The 20348-nt window shown below is 50.8% G+C and overlaps 2 protein-coding genes across 6 annotated transcripts; one reads left to right on the top strand and one right to left on the bottom strand.

Annotated features, from left to right (window-relative positions):
* Window positions 1-6188: 6188 nt before the first annotated feature.
* On the top strand, window positions 6189-8074 carry YJU2 (YJU2 splicing factor homolog). The gene has a single exon (XM_081094181.1). It carries the CDS (start codon window positions 6262-6264, stop codon window positions 7240-7242), a length of 981 nt encoding a protein of 326 aa, XP_080950307.1. The 5' UTR covers window positions 6189-6261; the 3' UTR covers window positions 7243-8074.
* A 3775-nt stretch (window positions 8075-11849) lies between these two features.
* CNPY3 (canopy FGF signaling regulator 3) lies at window positions 11850-20007 on the bottom strand. 5 transcript variants are annotated; one of them, XM_081094187.1, is made up of 7 exons: window positions 19728-20007; window positions 16003-16126; window positions 15210-15267; window positions 15011-15133; window positions 13362-13484; window positions 13020-13137; window positions 11850-12511 (listed from the first exon to the last, which is right to left on the bottom strand). In XM_081094187.1, the coding sequence occupies exons 1-7, from the start codon at window positions 19876-19878 to the stop codon at window positions 12306-12308; spliced, it is 903 nt and encodes a 300-aa protein (XP_080950313.1). In that variant the 5' UTR covers window positions 19879-20007; the 3' UTR covers window positions 11850-12305. The 5 variants fall into 5 exon arrangements, with proteins under 5 accessions (XP_080950313.1, XP_080950312.1, XP_080950309.1 ...); XM_081094186.1 differs by lacking the exon at window positions 19728-20007 and adding an exon at window positions 18084-18264 and having other exon boundaries at window positions 15011-15107; window positions 16003-16235; XM_081094183.1 differs by lacking the exon at window positions 15210-15267 and having other exon boundaries at window positions 15011-15107.
* Window positions 20008-20348: the final 341 nt, after the last annotated feature.

The following is a 20348-nucleotide window of genomic DNA, read 5'->3' as shown; positions in this document are numbered from 1 at the left end:
TTCTTGTCCAGAAACTATTTTTTCCATTTCCTGTTTTAAAATAAAGTTATTTGGCCCAGCCAGCATAGCTCAGTGGTTGAGCGTTGACCTGTGAACCAAGAGGTCATGGTTTGATTCCTGGTCAGGGCATATGCCCGGATTGTGGGCTTAATCCCCAGTGTGGAAGCAGCTGATCAATGGTTCTCTCTCATCATTGATGTTTCTATCTCTCTCTCCCTCTCTCTTTCTCTCTAAAATTAAATATATATATACTAGAGGCCCGGTGCATGAAATTCATGTACCAGGGGAGAGGGGTGGGGAGGGGGGCAGAGGGGGAGGCCCTCAACCTGGTCTGCACCCTCTCAAAATCCAGGACCCTTCAGGGGATGTCCAACTGCCAGACATCACTCTTGCAATCCGGGACACTGGCCCCTAACTGCTCACTTGCCTGCCTGATCACCCCTAACCACCCCTGCCTGCCTGATCACCCCTAACCACTCGCTTGCCTGCCCGATTGTCCCTAACCACCTCTGCCTGCTTGCCTAATTGACCCTAACCACTTGCCTGCCTGCCTGACTGCCCCTAAGCACTCTGCCTGCCTGATTGCCCCTAACTACTCTGCCTGCCTCCCTGATCACCCCTAACTGCTCGCCTGCCTGCCTGATCGTCCCTATCCGCTCACTGGGGGGCTGCCCGCTGGGGTGAAGGGCCGTGTCGTTCTGGTCTCTGGTCCTTTTGGCCACTTGGCTTTTATTATATAGGATATATATATATATATATATATATATATATATATATATATATATATAAAGTCGTTTGAATTTTAGGTGTAATGCACACCTCTGAATGGATAGCATTTCTGTCATTGGTTGCAACCTTTAGGCTAAAGGCCATACTCTCCATACTGATAAGGAATTTTATTTAAGTATTTGGTTTTTATTCAAATAAAAATGTATATTTCTCAAAAATCTTAAACATCAATATTTTAACAAATATAAATAAAATGCTCCCACAGTTTTTCAAGAGATGAACATGTGAATGAGTATAATCAAACTAGAGGCGCGGTGCATGAATTTATGCACGGGTAGGTGTTGGGGTCCAGCCCCAGCAGGTCCAGGGGTTCCCAAAGGTGTGGACGGAGTCGGTGAAAAAGGAATGATACGGAGGCAGCGTTCAGTTGATCATCATAGCCAGGTTCTCTCTTTATTGTCCTGTTACATCTATATTTATACCATTTGATCCTATAAGCATGCCTCTATAATCACATCATGGTATGTTTTGGGTAACGTTTTTCAGTTCCTTGTTTCTTATCTGACCTTTGCCAAAAATCCTGTCTCTATCTAGTTCCGTTGATTTTAATCTTGTCTAGGTTAATCTCTGTGTTCCATTACCAGGGCTATTCCGAGGTCACTGCTCTACTGATAGGCTACAAGGAAGTGACTGAAGGAGATTATCCTACCCAGTAAAGGTTATGTCCTCCCAGACTCGCTGCTTGCCTTCCCTGGGACTGCCCTGTGTGATCATGTGATACTTGTCTTTCTCTGACTGATTTATTTCACTTAGCATGATACTCTCTAGGTCCCTCCATGCTGTCTCAAAGGGTTAGAGATTCTTTTTTTTTTTTTTACTGCTGCATAGTATTCCATGGTATAAGTGTACCACAGCTTTTTTATCTACTCATCTACTGATGGGCACTTGGGCTGTTTCCAGATCTTAGCTATTGTATTATAAACATAGGGGTGTATACCTTCTTTCTGATTGGTGTTTCCGATTTCTCAGGCTATATTCCTAGAAGTGGGATCACTGGGTCAAATGGCAGTTCCATATTTAGTTTTTTGAGGAAACTCCATACTGTTCTTAATAATGGCTGCACCAGTCTGCATTCCCATCAGCAGTGTACTAGGGTTCCCTTTTCTCCACATTCTCACCAGCATTTGTCCTTTGATGATTTGTTGATGGAAGCCATTCTGACAGGCGTGAGATGGTACCTCATTGTCATTTTGATTTGCATCTCTTGGATGATTAGTGACTTTGAACATTTTTTCATATGTCTCTTGGCCTTCTGTATGTCCTCTTTGGAGGTATCTAGGTCCTTTGTCCATTTTTTAATTGCATTGTTTGTCTTCCCTTTTGTTAAGTTGTCTGAGTTCCTTATGTATATTGGATATTAACCCTTTATCAGATGTATCATTGCCCAATATGTTCTCCCATGCAGTGGGCGATCTTTTTGTTTTGTTGATGGTTCCTTTGCTGTGCGCAGAAGCTTTTTATTTTGATGTAGTCCCATGTGTTTATATTCTCCGTAGTTTTCTTTGCCCTAGCAGATGTACCCATAAACATATTGCTATGAGGGATGTCTGAGATTTTGGTGGCTATGGTTCTTCTAGAATTTTTACATTTTCATGACTTACATTTAAATCTTTTATTCATTTTGAGTTTATTCTTGTGTATGGTGTAAGTTGGTGGTCTAGTTTCATTTTTTTTGCATGTATCTGTCCAATTTTACCAACACCATTTATTTTTTTTCAACTTTTATTGAATGAGGACTTTTTTTTTTAACATTACAAAGTCTCCTTTTCTGGTAAGGTAGATCTTACACTCAAAGACAACCTTCAACAATTAAAAAAAAATTAGAGGACAAATCCATTGTTCATGAACAAGAAGATTTTACAGTAATGATGGCAGGAAACGAATACATTTCACAACCTAGGGGTTCAAACTAAGTATCTAGAGCGGATTGTAAGTCTGGAAGATGGCAGGAACTGGACAATGCGGAAACTGCTCATAGTGCAGACCCGGGCTCTGACGTGCAGAACACATGCTTGCTTGCACTGTGCCTCGGAACCGTTGCGTTTGCATAGGCTCACCGGGACCTGGCCGCTTCCCCTCCGCCCAGTCTTTCCTGCAGATCATAAGGCGAGCCCACAAAGGGCCTGTAAGGCACAGGGGTACAGCAGCTGACCGGAGGAACTCTGCAAACTTCCCGGAGTTCAATACCCAGTGGCCTATAATGCACACACTGGTGTGGCAAACTCTGTGTTTTGTTTTATTTTGTGGTTTTTTTTCACCATCAACGTGCACCCAAAGCACAGGAGGTCATTTCAAGTCACTTCAGTGGAATAAACAATACTTCATTGCATTTCTAGTAAAATAAACAATTCAAAGCACTACAAAGAATTAGAAGCGAATATGAAGGAAAAGCCCTCTAGTTTAGACTTACAAGCAGAATATCTTTGACTCTCCAAGGAGTACCATTTTGGCTTGTGAAATTATACCAATTGATTAGGACTCTTCTACATTTCCATTAGGCAACACCACTTATTGAAGAGGCTCTCTTGACTCCATTGTATGCTCTTGTCTCCTTTGTCAAATATTAATTGAGCAGAATGGCTTGGGTCAATTTCTGGGTTCTCTTTCTGTTCTATTGATCTATATGCCTGTTCTTGTGCCAATACCAGGCTGTTTTGATTATGGTGGCTTTGTAGTGTAACTTGAAATCTGGTATTATGATTCCTCCAATTTTGTTTTTCTCAAAATTGCTGCACCTATTCAAGGTCTTTTTTTAAAAATTTTATTTTATATTTTTTTAAATCCTCACCTACAAGATTTTTCCATTGATTTTTAGAGAGAGTGGAAGAGAGAGGGAAAGACAGAGAGAAACATCAACGTGAGAAACACATCAATTGGTTGCCTCCTGCACGTGCCCTGACCAGGGCCCGGGGCGAGGAGGAGCCTGCAACCGAGGTACGTGCCCTTGACAGGAATCAAACCTGGGACCCTTCAGTCTGCAGGCTGATGCTCTATCCACTAAGTCAAACCAGCTTGAGCTCAGGTCTTTTTTTATTTCATATAAATTTTTGGAGTATTTATTCTAGCTCTGTGAAATATGCTGTTTGTATTTTTCAAAAGTATATTTTATTGATTTTTTACAGAGAGGAAGGGAGAGGGACAGAGAGTTAGAAACATCGATGAGAGAGAAACATCGATCAGCTGCCTTCTGCACACCTCCTACTAGGGATGTGCCCACAACCAAGGTACATGTCCTTGACCGGAATCGAACCTGGGATCCTTCAGTCCACAGGCCGACGCTCTATCCACTGATCCAAACTGGTTAGGGCAGAATTTTTCTATTAATTGATACTGTGCCCAAAACAAATATTTGTTTCAGCTCTTTACATGAAGATGTTATTCTTTAATATTCCGTTAGGTAGAAAAAAAATAAAAATATTCCATTAGGTAGAAAATCATATCTGATTGTTTTTAATCTTCTTTAATTACTACAAAATGTACCAAATAATTGCAGTCCTTTATCTTTAAATTGTCCATGTCCTCTGACCATGGGTTAGGGTTAGGGTTAGGGTTAGGGTTAGGGTTAAGGTTAGGGCCCCCCCCCCCCCCTTGGTTAGTCTTTGTGAATTTTAGGTAACCCAAATCTGAGGTCCTGCAGCATGGAACAAAATGTCACAGAATATAAATTTATTTTGACTTAACAAAAATTATTTTAAGCTCTGACTGGGTAATTCAGTTGACTAGAGCATCGGCCCAATAAGTCAAGGTTGCAGGTTTGATCCCTGGTCAGGGTACATACAAGATTCAACCAATGAATGCATAAGTAAGTGGAGCAACAAATCGATGTTTCTCTCCTTCTCTCGCCCTTCCTCTCTCTTTCTCTCTCTCAAACAAATTTTTAAAAACAGGTAATATTTTACATATGCAATGTTTATTATTTGGAATTGGCTGAAAAGACTAAAATTATTTTTTAAAAATATATATTTATTGATTTCAGAGAGGAAGGGAGAGAGCTAGAGAGATAGAAACATCAATGATGAGAATCATTGATCGGCTGCCTCCTGCACATCCCCCACTGCGAGGGGTGGGGAGGGCGGGCGGGATCAAGCCCACAACCTGGGCATGTGCCCTTGGCTGGAATCAAACCTGGGACCCTTTAGTCCACAGGTCGACGCTCTATCCACTGAGCAAAACCGGCTAGGATCTAAAATTCTTCATGTTTAAAAAACACCTCCACCACAACTCTGTACTCTATGATGCAGCTATTCCACTTCTGGGTATTTATTCAAAGAAAACAAAAACATGTATTAAAAAGATATATGGTCCCTCTGTAAATAGGGACCACTGCAGCCCTATTTACAATATCCAAGGTATGGAAACAACCTAAGTGTCTATTGTCAGATGAATGGATAAAGAAGATGTGACATATGTACACAGTGGAATACTCGTCAGCCACAAAAAACTTAAAAGAGTTGAATCTTGCCATTTGGGACTACATGGATGGGCCTTGAGGATATTATGTTAAGTGAAATAAGTCAGACAAAGAAAAATAACACGATTTCACTCATATGTGAAATATATTTTTTAAAAAAGGACAAACAAAACCAACTCATAGATATGGAAAACAGATTGGTGGTTACCAGAGGAAAATGGGGTTGGTGAGGGCTGGCTGAAATGGGTGGTGGTGGGGGGGGGGGGGTGTGTGTGTCAATTTTGTGGTGATGGATGGAAACTAAACTTTTGGTGGTGATCAAGTTGTAGTACATACCCATGTTGAACTATAAAGTTACACATGTGAAACTTACACAATGTTAAAAACCAATTTACCACAATTTGGGGGGGGGGGGGGGATGGGAAGGGAGGCGGCCGGGGGAAGAATGGGGTGAGACGTTCTCTTAGAAGGGAAAACGCAGGAGGGCAGTGGGGGACATTCGGCAGCCAGTGTGAGTGTCGGGGGAGGTAGGTTTGGAAGCCTGTCTTCGCGTCGGCCTGGGACTCAAGCTAAACTTGGGGCGGGGTGTCCTGGGTGCTCCTTTGTGGCCACCTGTGTAGCCCGTGGGAACTGCCCCCAGTGCCCACGTGGGCGCTGGGACATGGAACGTGTGGGCTGCCAGAGGCCAGCACACGGGGTAAGCACTCAACACCGAGCGCTGTGTTTGGTGAATAAAAGAATGAAGCACAGGGAGAGCCGCAACCAGCTACTTCCCATCGCGCCAACATTTTAACTAGCGCAGTGCCTCCTCGTAACTTCCCTGAGTCCAGACCACCGCCGGAACCTTTGTTGCGCGCTACGGAGGTTGCAACTCGGGAAAATAGACAGAAGGATTCGGATCCTGACAGACGGGGGTTGGAGCCAATGAAAAAGGCAAGATGCGAATGCTGCAGCCAATCATAGAGGCAGAAAGAGTGACGTCGACGGAAGTGTAGCGGAAGTTCGGTAAACACCGATCCTAAACAGTTCTCCCGTGCTAGTGAGAAGAATAAGAGGCGAAAATGTCGGAGCGAAAAGTTTTAAACAAGTATTATCCCCCCGACTTTGACCCGTCAAAGATCCCGAAGCTCAAGCTCCCCAAAGATCGGCAGTACGTGGTGCGGTTGATGGCCCCCTTCAATATGAGGTGTAAGACGTGCGGAGAATACATCTACAAGGGTAAGAAGTTCAACGCGCGCAAGGAGACGGTGCAGAACGAGGTCTACCTGGGTCTGCCCATCTTCCGTTTCTACATCAAGTGCACGCGCTGCCTGGCAGAGATCACCTTCAAGACAGACCCCGAAAACACCGACTACACGATGGAGCACGGAGCCACGCGCAACTTCCAGGCCGAGAAGCTCCTGGAGGAGGAGGAGAAGCGAGTGCAGAAGGAGCGGGAGGACGAGGAGCTGAACAATCCCATGAAGGTGCTGGAGAACCGAACCAAGGACTCCAAGCTGGAGATGGAGGTGCTGGAGAATCTGCAGGAGCTCAAGGACCTGAACCAGCGGCAGGCCCACGTGGACTTCGAGGCCATGCTGCGGCAGCACCGCCTGTCCGAGGAGGAGCGACTGAAGCAGGAGCAGGAGGAGGATGAGAGGGAGACGGCAGCCTTGGTGGAAGAAGCCAGGAAACGAAGACTGCTGGAGGACTCCGATTCGGAAGAGGATGCTGCTCCTGCCCCGCCCCAGCCGGCCGCCCTGCCCAACCCCAGCCCCAACCCCACAGCCATCCTGGACGAAGGCCCGAAGGCGAAGAAGAAGATGGAGAGCTGGGAGCGGAGTGTGGGCACCCTTGGCAGCAAGCCCCAGCTCTCAGGCCTCGTGGTGGTGAAGAAAACAGCCCTGGATCGCAGCACCCCACAGGGCCAGCCGGCACCCACACTGGGCGCTGTGAAGAACGGGAAAGCCGCAGACCCTGCACCCAGGACGCCCGGCAGCTCCTCTCTGAGCCAGCTGGGTGCGTATTCGGATAGTGAGGACAGCAGCAGCAGCAGCAACTGAGGCCCTTTTCCAGGACAAGGGTCATATGTCCAGCTCCAGCCCGTGTTTGGGGCAGGAGGCCTTGTCATCAACCAGAGCACAACCGGACAAAAATTAATGTCTTGGAGGCCGGTGGGACCAGCCAGGGTTTCAGCTGAGGGACTCAGTTTCTCTCCTGTCCCCAACCACTAGCCCTTCCGGTCGGACCTCTAGGTCCAAAGCTCATGCTATTTCCCACCTGGTACCAAGTTTAAGACTGTGACATCTCTGGAGGAATGCATGGTCTCTTGGACAGACCTTGAGATGTTAGCCATGTTTTGGGCATGTGAGGGAACCCACCCACCCCTGTTGGCTCCATCCCTTCCCACTACAGAATTGTCTGGAACCAATAAAAGGAACACACACAGAAAGACTTTATTTTGGGACTGTTGCTGCCATTGGACATAATTCAAGTCAATTCCTAGTTGAGGACACATTAAAATCCTAGAATAGTGAATTATAACTACAAGTGGAAGACATCTGGCTGTTTTTAATTCACAACTGGTAGAAATTCATTTTTCAGAGGATGGACTCGGAACTCCAGACCAAGCTGCTGAAAAGAACTTTTCTGCTGACTGCCTGCCCAGCTTGAACACTGGGATCCTGTGGGAGGGGCAGGAAGCCACTCACCCCCATGGACTCTGCTAGCAGATTCATTGCAGGATCCTTTTTTGGACTTTTCAATATACCAAATAAGACTCTGCTTTAATAAAGTTTTGTTAAGTGAGTGTAAAGTTGGTCCCTGTATCATTGGATTGTACACTGATTAGTGGTGTCTACATTCTATAAAGCTTTGTGCATCTGAGAATTCCATTAATGTATATGACGAGAGGTTCTCTTTGACCATTTCACGCTTTGTTAAAAGCAGTTTTAAGGTGTGCTAATCTCAGTAATATCTCATAGGTATATGCCCATCTGCTCTCTCTCAGCTGTTTTTCCACATGAAAATGACCCACTATTTGAACTTTGGTCACAGGCTAAGCATCACTCATGAAACAGGTGACAGCACCTGCCATCACATCTCGATGAATTGGACAGTAAAATGCCAAGACCACTTTGGTAAGTAATTCCTAACAAAATAACATCTGTTTTGTTACTTGTTTTTAATTTATTTTTAGAGAGAGAGGAAAAAAAACACCCATCTATTTGTTCCACTTGTTTATGCATTCATTGGTTGGTCTTGTATGTGCCCTGACCAGGGATTGAATCTGCAACCTTGGCGTATCAGGATGTACTAAACCTTATATTTGCGCACGGAGGGTAGTGACAGATGTCCTCTTCCGAAACTGGTGGTGGAGTCAGCCTGCTTCTACTCTGCAGCAACACCTCCCTATCTACAATCACAATCATTTATGGAATTTTAAGTTCTGTTGGCCTGTACAGCCTTAAAGACGGAGGGTGCAATTTTAGAGAAAGAATGAATAAAACTGGATTCCTCTCAAATTGTAAAGAGGAAAGCCAGCCCTGGGGGGCAGCTTAAGGATCAAACTGGCTTTAAGCTACACACAAATATAAACTTCGATGAGAGAAAGGCTTGCAGGTTAACCTGGCCTTGCATTCCCAACATTAAAATCTGAAGACACAAACAGCCTAGCCGAGAGCAGCGGGTCTGCCTTTTAGAAGAAATCTATGTAAGGGGAGGATGCTGTGCCAACAAGCTTTAGCTGCAGGGGCTATGGTGCAATGGCTGTGCCCAGGACACTGACGCCATCCCGCCTCGGCTCACCCTGGTTGGGCCACTTACTAAATGTGTGACGTGGGCAAATTACGTCACCTTTCTACACTTCATTTAACAGATATTTATTAAGCATCTACTCTGTGCCAGGCACTGTACTAAGTATTGGGATACAACAGGGAACAAAATAGACAAAAATCCTTGTTCTTTTTGTGGTGTGTGTGTGTGTGTGTGTGTGGGGGGGGGAATGATGTTTCTGGGGTTATGGTAATAATGGCGACTTGGGTGGTGTTTTTAAAAATTCACTGAGGTGTATACACTTATGTGCACTTTTCTGTATGTATAATTTACTTCAATGGTTTAAAAAATGTGTGGCCTTGTGACCACAGCTTTATTAAATGAGTTAAGTGAAGCATGCAGAGCTGTGTGCTTGCCACAAGCACGCACAGAAAGTGGCTACTTTTATTAATACAGTGAAACTCCTTACTACAGCAAACCAGGCCATCGGGGGACGTTCAGGAGCGATTCAGCTGGCTCTGCCCGGGATTAACTCACAGAGCTCTGCCGTAAACCGATTACACATGGCTCATGCCTCTGTCGTGAAAAATGTGCTTTCTTTTTCTAACATAAAAAAGTAAGAGGCATTCTGTTAGCATTTGCAAACTAAGTGATGTAGAGCTGCTGTGAACACCTGGGTGGATTGTGCACTGCACAAGGGCTCCATAAGGGGCTGCCATGCATGGGTTTGTATATTTACTATCATTTTCTGGGGCCCAACCCCTGAGACTGGACTGTCTGGGCCTATGGTTCTTTAATCATTGAGTTGGAACAAACCGGCCTCACGCTTTGTCCATCAGCGTTTGTGATTCTGGATGATGGAAGTCTCCTGGTGAAGTGGGTTCTAGCTGGCCTCGGCCCACAGGCTCCTAGGTCTTCAACCCAGCAAATCGGAAGTGGGCCCAGACATCTGTACGTTTAACAAGCATTTCAGGTGACTTTCCCGTCCAGGTGAGTGTAGGAAACCCTATTCTAACAAGGGGCTGAAATCAGGCTAACTTGAACTCAGTCCCTTCACTAATGGAGGGAAAGGGTGTGAGAACATGGGAGGCAACATTTAAGGTCAAAAAGGCTTGTATGTGGTGGGGAGAGGAGAAACAACCTGGGAAGCTGGAGCTTACTTTCTGACGCCCCCATTTTAAAATAGATTTTAGAGTCAGAGGAAAACACCAATTTGTTGTTCCACTTATTTATGCATTCATTGGTTGTTTCTGGCATGTGCCCTGACTGGGTATTGAACCCTCAACCTTGGTGTATCTGAGCTACCCGGCCAGGGCAGCCTTCTGCCTTTTCCAGGCTGGGCCTGGGGAGAAGCTGTCTGCTGGAGTGCTGGTGAGTGTGCAGCATGCCTGCCCTGTGGGGGCAGGGGGAGGAGAGGGCTCTCATGGGACAGCCACAGGTCAAAGAGCAAAGTAGTCAGCTGTCTGCCCTCTGGTCCGGGCCTGGCCTGGGATTGGGCCACTGGGCCACCACCCTGATAAGAGGATACATCTTTGCCTCATCCTACCCTAAGGATCAATAAAGCTTTGGGGACAGACGTAAGCCAGGCACTGAAGGTTGTGGGTTTGGATTAGTGACAGCCCAGGGGTTTGCAAATGGTTTTCCAGCCCTGCGTTCCAGTCCCCAACCCCAACCCCAACCCGTCATTTCCTGTGCGCAGAACGAAGTTGAGGCTAGAACTTGAGTCTATGCCGGAATCCCACAGCCCTTTTAACAGGAGCAGTGATCAGCCCTGGAGGTGGGGCAGTGGGGGACAGACCCAAAAATACCATCTTTCAGGGCCTCACTGACCAGAGGGAATGAAATCCCAGTTTGTTCCCCTCTCCATGGCCTTGGCTGCCCCAACTTGGGGGAGAGGCTGAGCGCAGGCTGAGGGCACCCTCACCCCAGAGCTCTTCACCAGAAGATGAAGAGTCTGGGGCACCTCAGCAGCGCATCCCCTCCTGCCCACTGGGCCCAGCCAGGGGAGTGAGGGTCTCCGTGTGGGTGCTCACAGGGGACGTGGTGGGGGCCCAGTGCTGGTGGGACCTCCCACCATTCTCTCCTAAGAAACAACAGCTGCTTCCTATTTTCCTTTTAAAAGAGGCTTGTTGGTGGAGGTAGGTTACGGCCAAGAAACCCAACCAAACCAGTTCAATGTGAATCACACTGCCAGTGCCAGGCACTGGGGGTGGCGCCCTGGCGGCTGTGGGGTAGTGGAGACAATGCTGGGCTTGCAGTCTGGAAACCAGGGTCTGCGTGCCAGCTGTACACCAAACAGTAGGACTTGGGGCATGTCCCCTGACCTGAGCCTGTTTCCTTGGCTACAAAATGGGGTAACAGCACCCAGTCCACAGGTGGGAAAGCGAAGCACTCTGCAGTGCCGGTGTCATCACTACTGCCACCTCCCGATCCCTGCCCTCAGGGCAGGCTGGGCAATGCCTCCACCCCATCCCCCCAGAGGCCAGCCTCAGGACAGGCTGGGCAATGCCTCCACCACCCCCCCCCCACCCCCAGGCCAGCCTTCCCTGTTCCCAGAGGACATGGTGTAACCAGCTGTCCTCGGGGGACTGGGGTGTCCTCCCCCTTAGGCTCCAGGGACAACAGCTAGAGCAAGAGTGATCAATCAGGGAACAAGGTTCAAGACCAGCAGGCAGGGCCACAGGGAGGTGGGAATGAGGGCAGCCAGGTGCTCAGGGCAGAAATGAGGCCCCTCCTGGCCTGAGGGAGGGGCGAGGCACTGTGCTGGGCCTCACCCCACGCCTGCCCTTTACCCCAAAACAGCCCAGGCCCTCCCCATCCTCAGCCCCCAGGGCAGGGAAGAGCAGCAAGGGGCTCGAGGCCCCTCTGAGGGGCTGAAGGTGACTCAGCAATCAGAAAAAAGGCCAAAAGGTTTTTACTCTGTGAACCCTGGGGAGGGCCAGGCAGAGCACAAGGTGTCCACAGGAGGATGAGAGAAAGGAGGGGTGGGGCCTGCAGTCTTGCTTTCCGGTGGGGGCAGGCGTGCCCGCCCCACAGGGGCCAGAGGGCTCCAGTCCTGGGGCCCAGCGACACCTGCCGCCCTGAGTTCTCGGCAGTGCCGACCCCGCACGGCCTGCCTGAAGCCTTGCCAGGAGAGAATGCTTGGCAGCGGGAAAAGGCCAGCGTGGGCTGACGTGGGCTGACGAAGCCATCTGAGTTCTTCCCAGAGCTGTGCCTCTCCCCCACAGGAAGAGGACCCAGCGAGGCCGGGAGGACCCGGGGCCGGGAGAGCTGCATCTGCCTGCCAGAGCCGGGCCCCAGATTCTTCCACCTCCACGTCAGGAGTCTGGGTCCAGGGGCTGCCAGGTTAGGCTCAAAGCTCATCAGGGGGGCTGTGTGTGAGGGGAGATGCCTGCTGGATGCCCTCGTCCTCCTCGGGGCCGGGGTCTCCCAGCTCCTTCCTCTGTTTGCTGCCGCTGCCACCGGATGCCTTGGCCCGGCTGCTCTTCTTCTTGGACTTCTTCCCTCCCAGCGCGGCCGTGTCCCCCTTCTTGCCAGACCACTGCTCTGCTAGGCAACCTGCGGTGAGGAGGAGAGACTGGTTTGCTGGGCGAGGAGCCCTGCTTGGGGAGCCGCCGGGAATGGCTGCCTGACACCCAGGTCCCTATCCCACCTCACTGTGGCCCAGGCCCCGCCGGGGCACCCGAGTTCTCTGCGTGTTGTTCTGCACCTGGCTTGGTGCCTCTCACCCACCCTGTCACGTCAAGCTCCCAGGGGACAGTGATTTGTTTTAATTTTTAAAACTGATTTCAGGGGGGGGGGGCGCGGGAGGAAGGGGAGAGAGACATCGATTGGCTGCCTCCTATACTCACTCCGGGGATTGAACCTGCAACCTGGGTATGTGCCCTGATGGGGAATTGAACCCACCATTTCGGTGTACGGGACAACGCCCAGCCAACCGAGCCACCCAGGCAGGACAACACCCTCCCTTTCTTATTTCTTTTCCGCCCCCTGCCTACCTCCCGAGGGGGAGCAAACAATGAAATCGAGGGCCAACCGCCCTGCCTCCGCCCTCCCTCAGACTCACTGGTGTCCTTGCCCTTCAGCACGTGGTTGGCGCAGAGGAACTGCGTCAGGTCCTGCTCCTGGTGGTTCCGGTACCAGTCCTCGATCACCTCCTCAAACTCCTCCACCAGCACGTCGCACTGTTAATCACAACCTTGCGTTGGCAAGGCCCCAGCGCTGGCTCCCTTCAGAGGAGCCCAGCGGAGCCTCAGCCCACACAAGACAGGCGGCGGCCGGGTTCTCCTGCGCAAACCGCAGCCAGAGGTGAGAGGACCCACGTCCCTCGGCTCTTGGCGGCCTTCCTCAGCAGCAGAGCCGCCCCGCCCCCGGGGGCGCAGCAGCCGCCGCGGGCCGAAGGGCCTACCTGCTTCTTGAGGTCCGCCACCTCTGCAGAGGTCTCGTTCCACAGCTCGTAGGGGATGTCCATCACCACCTTGACCCCTTTGTGTACCAGGTTGTGTAGCGTCTCAAAAGTCTCTGACATGCCCTGGAAGAGGCGACCGGACATGAGAGGGGGTCCCTTCCCTGCCTCCTGCCCTCCTCAGCAGGGCTGCTGCAGGCCCAAGGACCAGCTCTGAGGAGCCAAGACCTCTAAGGTTCCTCACACTTGACCGCACCCTCCTCTCCCCTACACATGCACGCGCCCACACACGCCCTGTCCTGCCTCCCCACGCCTTATCCTTTCCAACAGGTCTGCTGTTGCCCTCAGGCCCTCTGAATGGACACTCCTTTTCCAGGATCCGTTTGCCTTGGCTCCCCCTGCACTCTGGCTGGGCTCACGCACTCCCCACCCCCAGGCCCGCTCCCTGCGGGGGTTCCTCCTAGGGCTTGTGTCTTTCCTCGCTGGGGAGAGGGCAGGGGCAAGGCAGGAAAGACTCTGTTCCAATTCTGCCAGCTACCTAGGTTTCTCCCCGGAGACCGCAAACTACCTTCCCAGAGATAATGCACACAAACACATGCAAACAGACAAATACATCCTCCTCGCCCACCCACACTTCTTACAGAGCAGAAATGTATATCTCGCACACTATTCTGACTTTTATTTAGTGACACACGCTGGAGGAGGTTTTAGCTCAGTCCTTGCAGAGCCACCTCATTCTTTGTTTTCAGGTGTATGACAGGCCGCTGAATCAATCTATTTAGCCACGCCCTGTCTAATGGATGGTTGTTTCTAATATTCTTGTTATGAAAAATAACTTTTAACATTCTTAAAGCAAACATGAATGTATTCTCAACTAGGGTACAAAATTCATACAAATTTCATTTTATTGTTAAATAGTTTATTGATTTTGAGAGAGGAAGGGAGAGAAACATCGAAGTGAGAGCACAACATCGATAGGCTGCCTCCTGCATACCCTCCACGGGGGAGGGAGCCTGCAACCTGGGCATGTGCCCTGAGTGGGAATCAACCCGAGACCCTTTGGTGGACGGGACGACGCCCCACCAACTGTGCCACACCAGCCAGGGCCAAATTCACACTGATCTCCTTTGCTAGGAGGGGACTTTGGTGAAGCAATGTGCCAGGCGCTGAAGATGTAGACAAAGAAATGTGGGCCTTGTTGTGAAAACCTCCTTACAACAAGGAGAAGCATTGGTGATGTAGTAAGTGCCTTAGATGTCACAGAGGCACCTGACGGAGGCTGAGGTATGTGCCCTGTGGTCCCAGAGGAGGACCAGGGTAATCAAGAGTCTCTGGGCTCTTCTCTGAACCCTGATTTCCCGACTTCCCCCTGCACTAGGGCTTTAGGCCCCCGGGGGCTGCATTCTGGAGCATTTCCGCCAGTCTGGACTGAGGCCGGATCCTGACGGGCAGGCCCGCCATCATGAACGTGCCTATTGCCCAGGAAAAGTCAGGCCACCCAGGACAGGAGGAGAGCAAACAGCAGTCCACAGAATGGGAAGAGGCCACAGGGGGAAGCTCCAGGGCAGGGTCATCAAATCACACCCACCCCAGCAGACACTCAGCCACATGCAGGCCCCACCCCAGCAGGGAACAAGCAAGCACAGTCCCACCTTGGCAAACCGGTTGCTGCCGGTCCGCTCCTTGTGCAGGCTGTAGTCCAGGAGCCTCTTGCAAATGGTCTCGGTGACTTCGATTAACCGTAAGTCCCTGTGGAGACAGCAGCACGAGGGGGGCTGAGCCCCCCTCCCAGCCCCGGTGGGTCAGTGGTCCGTCCCGCAGCCCTGCTACCCCAACGCCTGCGCATCTCACCAACGGGAAGTCAGAGCTGGAAGGGAGATAGGTCATCTGGTCTGGGTGCTCTGAAATGCTGGAACACAGACCAGAGAGACAAAACTTTAACAGCTCTACGGGAAGGAATTTTTTTTTTTTTATAAAGCTCGATGCTGTAGGTTTTTTTAAATAAAGCAAAATGCATAACATTTTGATGTTAAAATATTTAAATTTGAAAGGAGGCCCTAACCGGTTTGGCTCAGTGGAGAGAGCATCGGCCTGCAGACTGAAGGGTCCCAGGTTCGATTCCGGTCAAGGGCATGTAACTTGGTTGCAGGCACATCCCCAGTAGGGGGTGTGCAGGAGGCAGCTGATCGGTGTTTCTCTCATCAATGTTTCTAACTCTCTATCCCTCTCCCTTCCTCTCTGTAAAAAATCAATAAAAATATATATTTAATTTTGAAAAGAAGATCATAGCTGATGGAAGTTTTATGCCTTTTTTTTTTTGGTTTGTTTTTGATATTTATACCTGGCAAAATTAAACGTTGGTAATCTTGTGTTACCAATATTTTTTAAATTGCATTGGTCCATGAAATCCAAGAGTCTGGGAATGACAGTCTAGCTTTTACAGATGAGGAATGTGAAGCCAGAGCAGTTAAGGGATTTAGGAAAGCCACCCAATTAGTTGGGGCGTAGGACCAGTGGGCGAATTTAGGTCTCAGGTAGAGCTGCCTCCCGCTGGTGGGTCTGCCCGGCTGGAAGGGGGAAGGGAACTCCAGGCTGCTGAAGCCTGGGAGCAAAGCCGGCCGGCCCAGGGGTCCCGTTCACTTACGACTTGGTGTACTTGACTCCGGAGGCCTTCCGGTCCAGGATGCCGTAGCCTGTGTCAAGGACCTCCTTGGTCCTGCCAGTTTCCTCAAAGGCTGACTTCAGCTCCACGGCCACGTATTTGCACACTGGGAGCGGGAGGCACAGCACAGCCGACTGAGTACGCGTGTCCTTTGGGAGCCCGCTCCCAGCAAGAAAGACTCAAGTCGATGCCTCTCCCAGCCTGGGTGAGTCCGGCTGGGGCAGAGAAGGCGTTGGCACTGCCCCGTGTCCACTCTTGGCCCTTATCCCACTGACTTCATTCCTCCCAGCTCCTCTGCCCCCCACAATCATTTTAGTTTCAAAATTTCCAAACATATAGAAAAGCCGAAAGAGTACCATGAACATATAGCCTTCCGTTCATATTCAACAGTGGCTCATGATTTACCAACGGCTCTCTCCAACACATAACATGAAACAATGTGATAATGTATCGCCACAATGTACGGAGTGAGCAGAAGTAGGTTTACAGTTGTGTCACAGCAATAATACAATAATGAATAATACAAGAATCAACTGTTTTTGCATGCTCACAACTGTGAACCTCCTTGTGCCCACACCTGTATACATTGTGTTTTTGTTGCATACATTGTTTTTGCTAAGCCATTTTGAAAGTAAGTTGCAGACATCACCATCTCTCACCCCTAAATATGTTATCAGGCATCTCCTGAGAGAGAGGACCTGCTCCTACCTAACCACAGAACAATTCTGATTACTTGGAAAATTGACAGTAATTCCAAGGTCATCTAATGCATTGTCCATATTCAAATTTCCCCAATTGTCCCCTACATGTCTCCTGTGGCTGTTTTACCGCTGGATTCCATATGTTGTGCGACACCAGCTCTCTATTCCCGCAAAGTTAACTTTGCTCGGCCTCTCCAGAGGCCTTGTTTCTATTGCTTCTTCTCCCTTCCAGGGACTCAGGCTAATGGAGCAGGAAGAAGTATAAACAAATAATTCTCACTGACACGGAAGGACACCACCGAGGCGTGAAGCGCCTTAAGCCTTAGGAAGTGCTTATTGCCCTCCAGCGGCCTTGGGGATTTTCTACCCATTCTTCCAACTTCACCATAAGTCTCCTCCCCCAGGAATCCTTTTCTGTAGGATTCCCACCTGCTCTTTCTTTCTTTTTTTTTAGTTCACACCCAGACAGGAAGGGGAGAGAGAGAGAGAGAGAGAGAGAGAGAGAGAGAGAGAGAGAGAGAGAGAGAAACATGGATGTGGGAGAGAACCATCCATTGGTTGTCTCCCATACTGACCCTGACCGGGAATCGAACCCACAAACCTAGGGATGTGCCCTGACTAGGAATCGAACCCGCCACCTTTCAGTGTACGGACGACACTCCAACCAACTTAGCCATCCTCCCCGCCCCCCCCTCCACACACACACACACACACACACACACACACACACACACACCAGAGCCAGGGCTAACCCCCACCTGCTCTTGGTTTCAGCCCAGGACTGTGCAGGATCCATGCTCTCACTGAGGGCCTTTGGTCATTTCACGTGTCTCTCTAATCAGACCACAGGAGTACCCAGAGTGAGTGTGTCCTGGATGTGTTCTGTGTTCTTCTAGTCTGGGACTCTGTATGTGTCGGATGCATGATAGGTGTTGCTGAGGGAGACTGTTTGTGGTTGAGCAGCTTCTGATGCCTCTGAATAGAACAGGGTCTGAAGGCTACAAGCAAGCCATCAGCGTTGTTATAACACTGAGGTAGAGTTGGGTAGAGAACCAATTACCATCACAACAGATGCGTCCCCTGGAGGCTTGCTTGGTGGAACTGTAACATGTACATTACTAGATGGCTTGGAGAACTGGGACACACGAAAATTCCAACATAGAAGCTGGTGATCTCAGAGTCCGCAATGAATTGAGGGCGACTCACTTCCCTGGCTCTCCATCCAGGACCATCTGGGCTCCCTTCCCCCTGCTGCCCTGTACTTTGTGCAAGATCATCATTTTTCTGGCTCCTCTGCCCCCTTCTCCCACGCCCTCAGCACGTAGTATTCCAGGCCCAGAAGAATGGAACCCATCAACCTACCTCTCTTGTATGCATCGGCCAAAACCTTGCTTCTCAACTCTTCCAAACTTTACCTCTTCAAGACCCCCTCTGGGGATCCAGACTTGCGGGAAGACTCACGGCACCCACCCCAGACACTCGTGAGCATGCACGTACTCTTTTTCTGGGCAAGTTCTCCTTTCTCTGTGCCAAGGCCTGTTCCACTCAGGCTACTGAGCCAGGAGGCAGGCTTTGTGGGCCAGACACGGTCAGCATTTAATAACAAAAATGATAAATAAAAGTAAATGCACTATTAAGAGCCTAAGGGTTGGAGTTTGCCAAGCCTTCCTGTGACTAAAAATCTTTTCAAGGAATCTTTATCGGTTACCTACAAAATAAGGTTGCACTAGAATGATCTCAAAGATCCTTGCCAGCCCTACGCTTCTCTGAGTCTGTGAATGCCTCTAAGGAAAAGAAATGTGAGCTTCTGAGAATAATATGAGAGACAGTCGGGCCTCTTTGGTATCAGAATAAAATAGCGAACAGAGAAGAGGAAGCGAAACCCCCAAAGGGTCCCGGTCAGCTCTGGAGGAAGAGGGAATGGAAAGCATGCAGCCCTCTGTCTGTTCAAGGGAGAGAGGGAGAAGGCACAGGCTGGACTGCATCCCGGGCGACGGCCCGTGACCTCGGCCCAGCTCGGAAGCATCTCACCTTTCATCCCTCAAAGGGAAGGATTATGTGCTCTAAACCCTTCCGGCCCCCCACCTCCCAGTGCTTAGGGGACATCTGGCCTGCAGTAGGCTGTGAATTGGGACGAAACAGATTCATAGCCAACTTCCTGGGTGGCCTGGGGTTAGGGAGGTGGGAAGGAGAATGGAGGGGAGGAAGAAAAGGTGGGCCCTTCACAGTGCCGGATCTCTGCTTCATGTGCTAGCACCCTTCTCTTCCTTCTCTTCCTTCCCTCTCTCTCTCTCTCTCTCTCTCTCTCTCTGGGTCCACACCTGCACCCCCAGGTCTTTGGGATGCTCTCTTTTTCCATATTCCTAAAACCTTCCTCCCTCACAAAGTCCCCCCAGGTTCTACTCTCTCAAAGTGAACCCTTAAGCCTCAGCCCCTCCTCCTTCCTCCACACCCCCCCCCCCACAGCCCCGTTTATTTATATTTATTCCAAAAATATCTGAGACAAGGTCTCTGTCCCCAGGGAGCTCACAGCTGGCGAGGAGGCAGCCAGGCACAGAGATGGGGTTGTGGTGAGGGTACAAGGAGGGTCGGGTTCTTCTTCCCCAGGACCAGCCATCGCATCCTTTCAGTTCCTCAAACCCGGCCCTGCGCTGCGGTTTCCTGCGTGGGCCTCTCCTTACCGCTCTTCCCCGGCCACTCCTACCTTCTCTTCGCTTCCTATGCGGGGCCTCTCCCGACTCCCCTCCGCACCCAGCCTCCCCCCACCCCTGGGAGACGAGCTGGGGCTCTCCCGGCCCCCAAACCCTGGCTTTCATCCATCAAGGCATCTACTGCCCTGACGGCAATGGTTGGTCTTTACGGGTCTGTGCGCTCCCGGTGCACCGAGACGCGCTCTCTCGCCCGCCCTGTGTCCCGGGGTCCCGCTCAGGAGCCAAGACCTTCCGCCCCCGAGTTCCCGCAAGCCGGGCCCCGCCCTCGGGGCGCCCCGCGGGCCCCGCCCCTCACCCTCGCATTTGCTGGGCAGGCGAACCCAGTCGGTCTCCTCGGCGCGGGCCTGGCGCGGGCCCAGCCCCGGGGCCGGCGGCAGCAGCAGCAGCGGCAGCAGCAGCAGCCAGCGGGTCCCGGGCCGGGGCGCGGGCTCGGGCAGTGGCTCCATGGCCCCGCCGGACCGACCCGGAGGGCTGCGCTCCCCGCGGTGCGCGCTGGGCAGCTCCCCGCAGATGCTTCCTGGACGCACACGTGCCTCGCACCCGGGCACCGCCGAGCCCCCACGCCAACCCTCCCCTGGCCCCCGGGCCCGCCCCGGAGCCGACGAGGCCCGCGGACCGCGCAGCCAATGGGCTTTTCGGGGTTCGCCCTCTAGCAAATGGAAGGATGAGCTCTTTTCTGTCTGGGCCAATGAGAGAGAGGATGGTGTCCTCAGCGACCAATGGCAACATCTCTTCCCACCCCCTAACGGAGGCTCTGGGCGGGGCTGGAGGACTAGGTTGTGTGTGTGTGTGTGTGTGTGTGTGTGTGTGTGTGTGTGTGTGTGTGTGTGTAGTGGGGGAGAAGGGGGGGCAGCCGCTGGGCCAAGTCTGGGGTGCGGCCTCCTGGTCCTAGGAGAGGTGGGAAAGGCCGGTGCGC

This window comes from Myotis nattereri (assembly GCF_964212035.1).
Source record: "Myotis nattereri genome assembly, chromosome: 6".
In the NCBI taxonomy this organism is placed as follows: domain Eukaryota; kingdom Metazoa; phylum Chordata; class Mammalia; order Chiroptera; family Vespertilionidae; genus Myotis; species Myotis nattereri.
The sequence above is the reverse complement of the archived record's forward strand: the minus strand, read 5'-3'. Positions and strand labels throughout refer to the sequence as shown.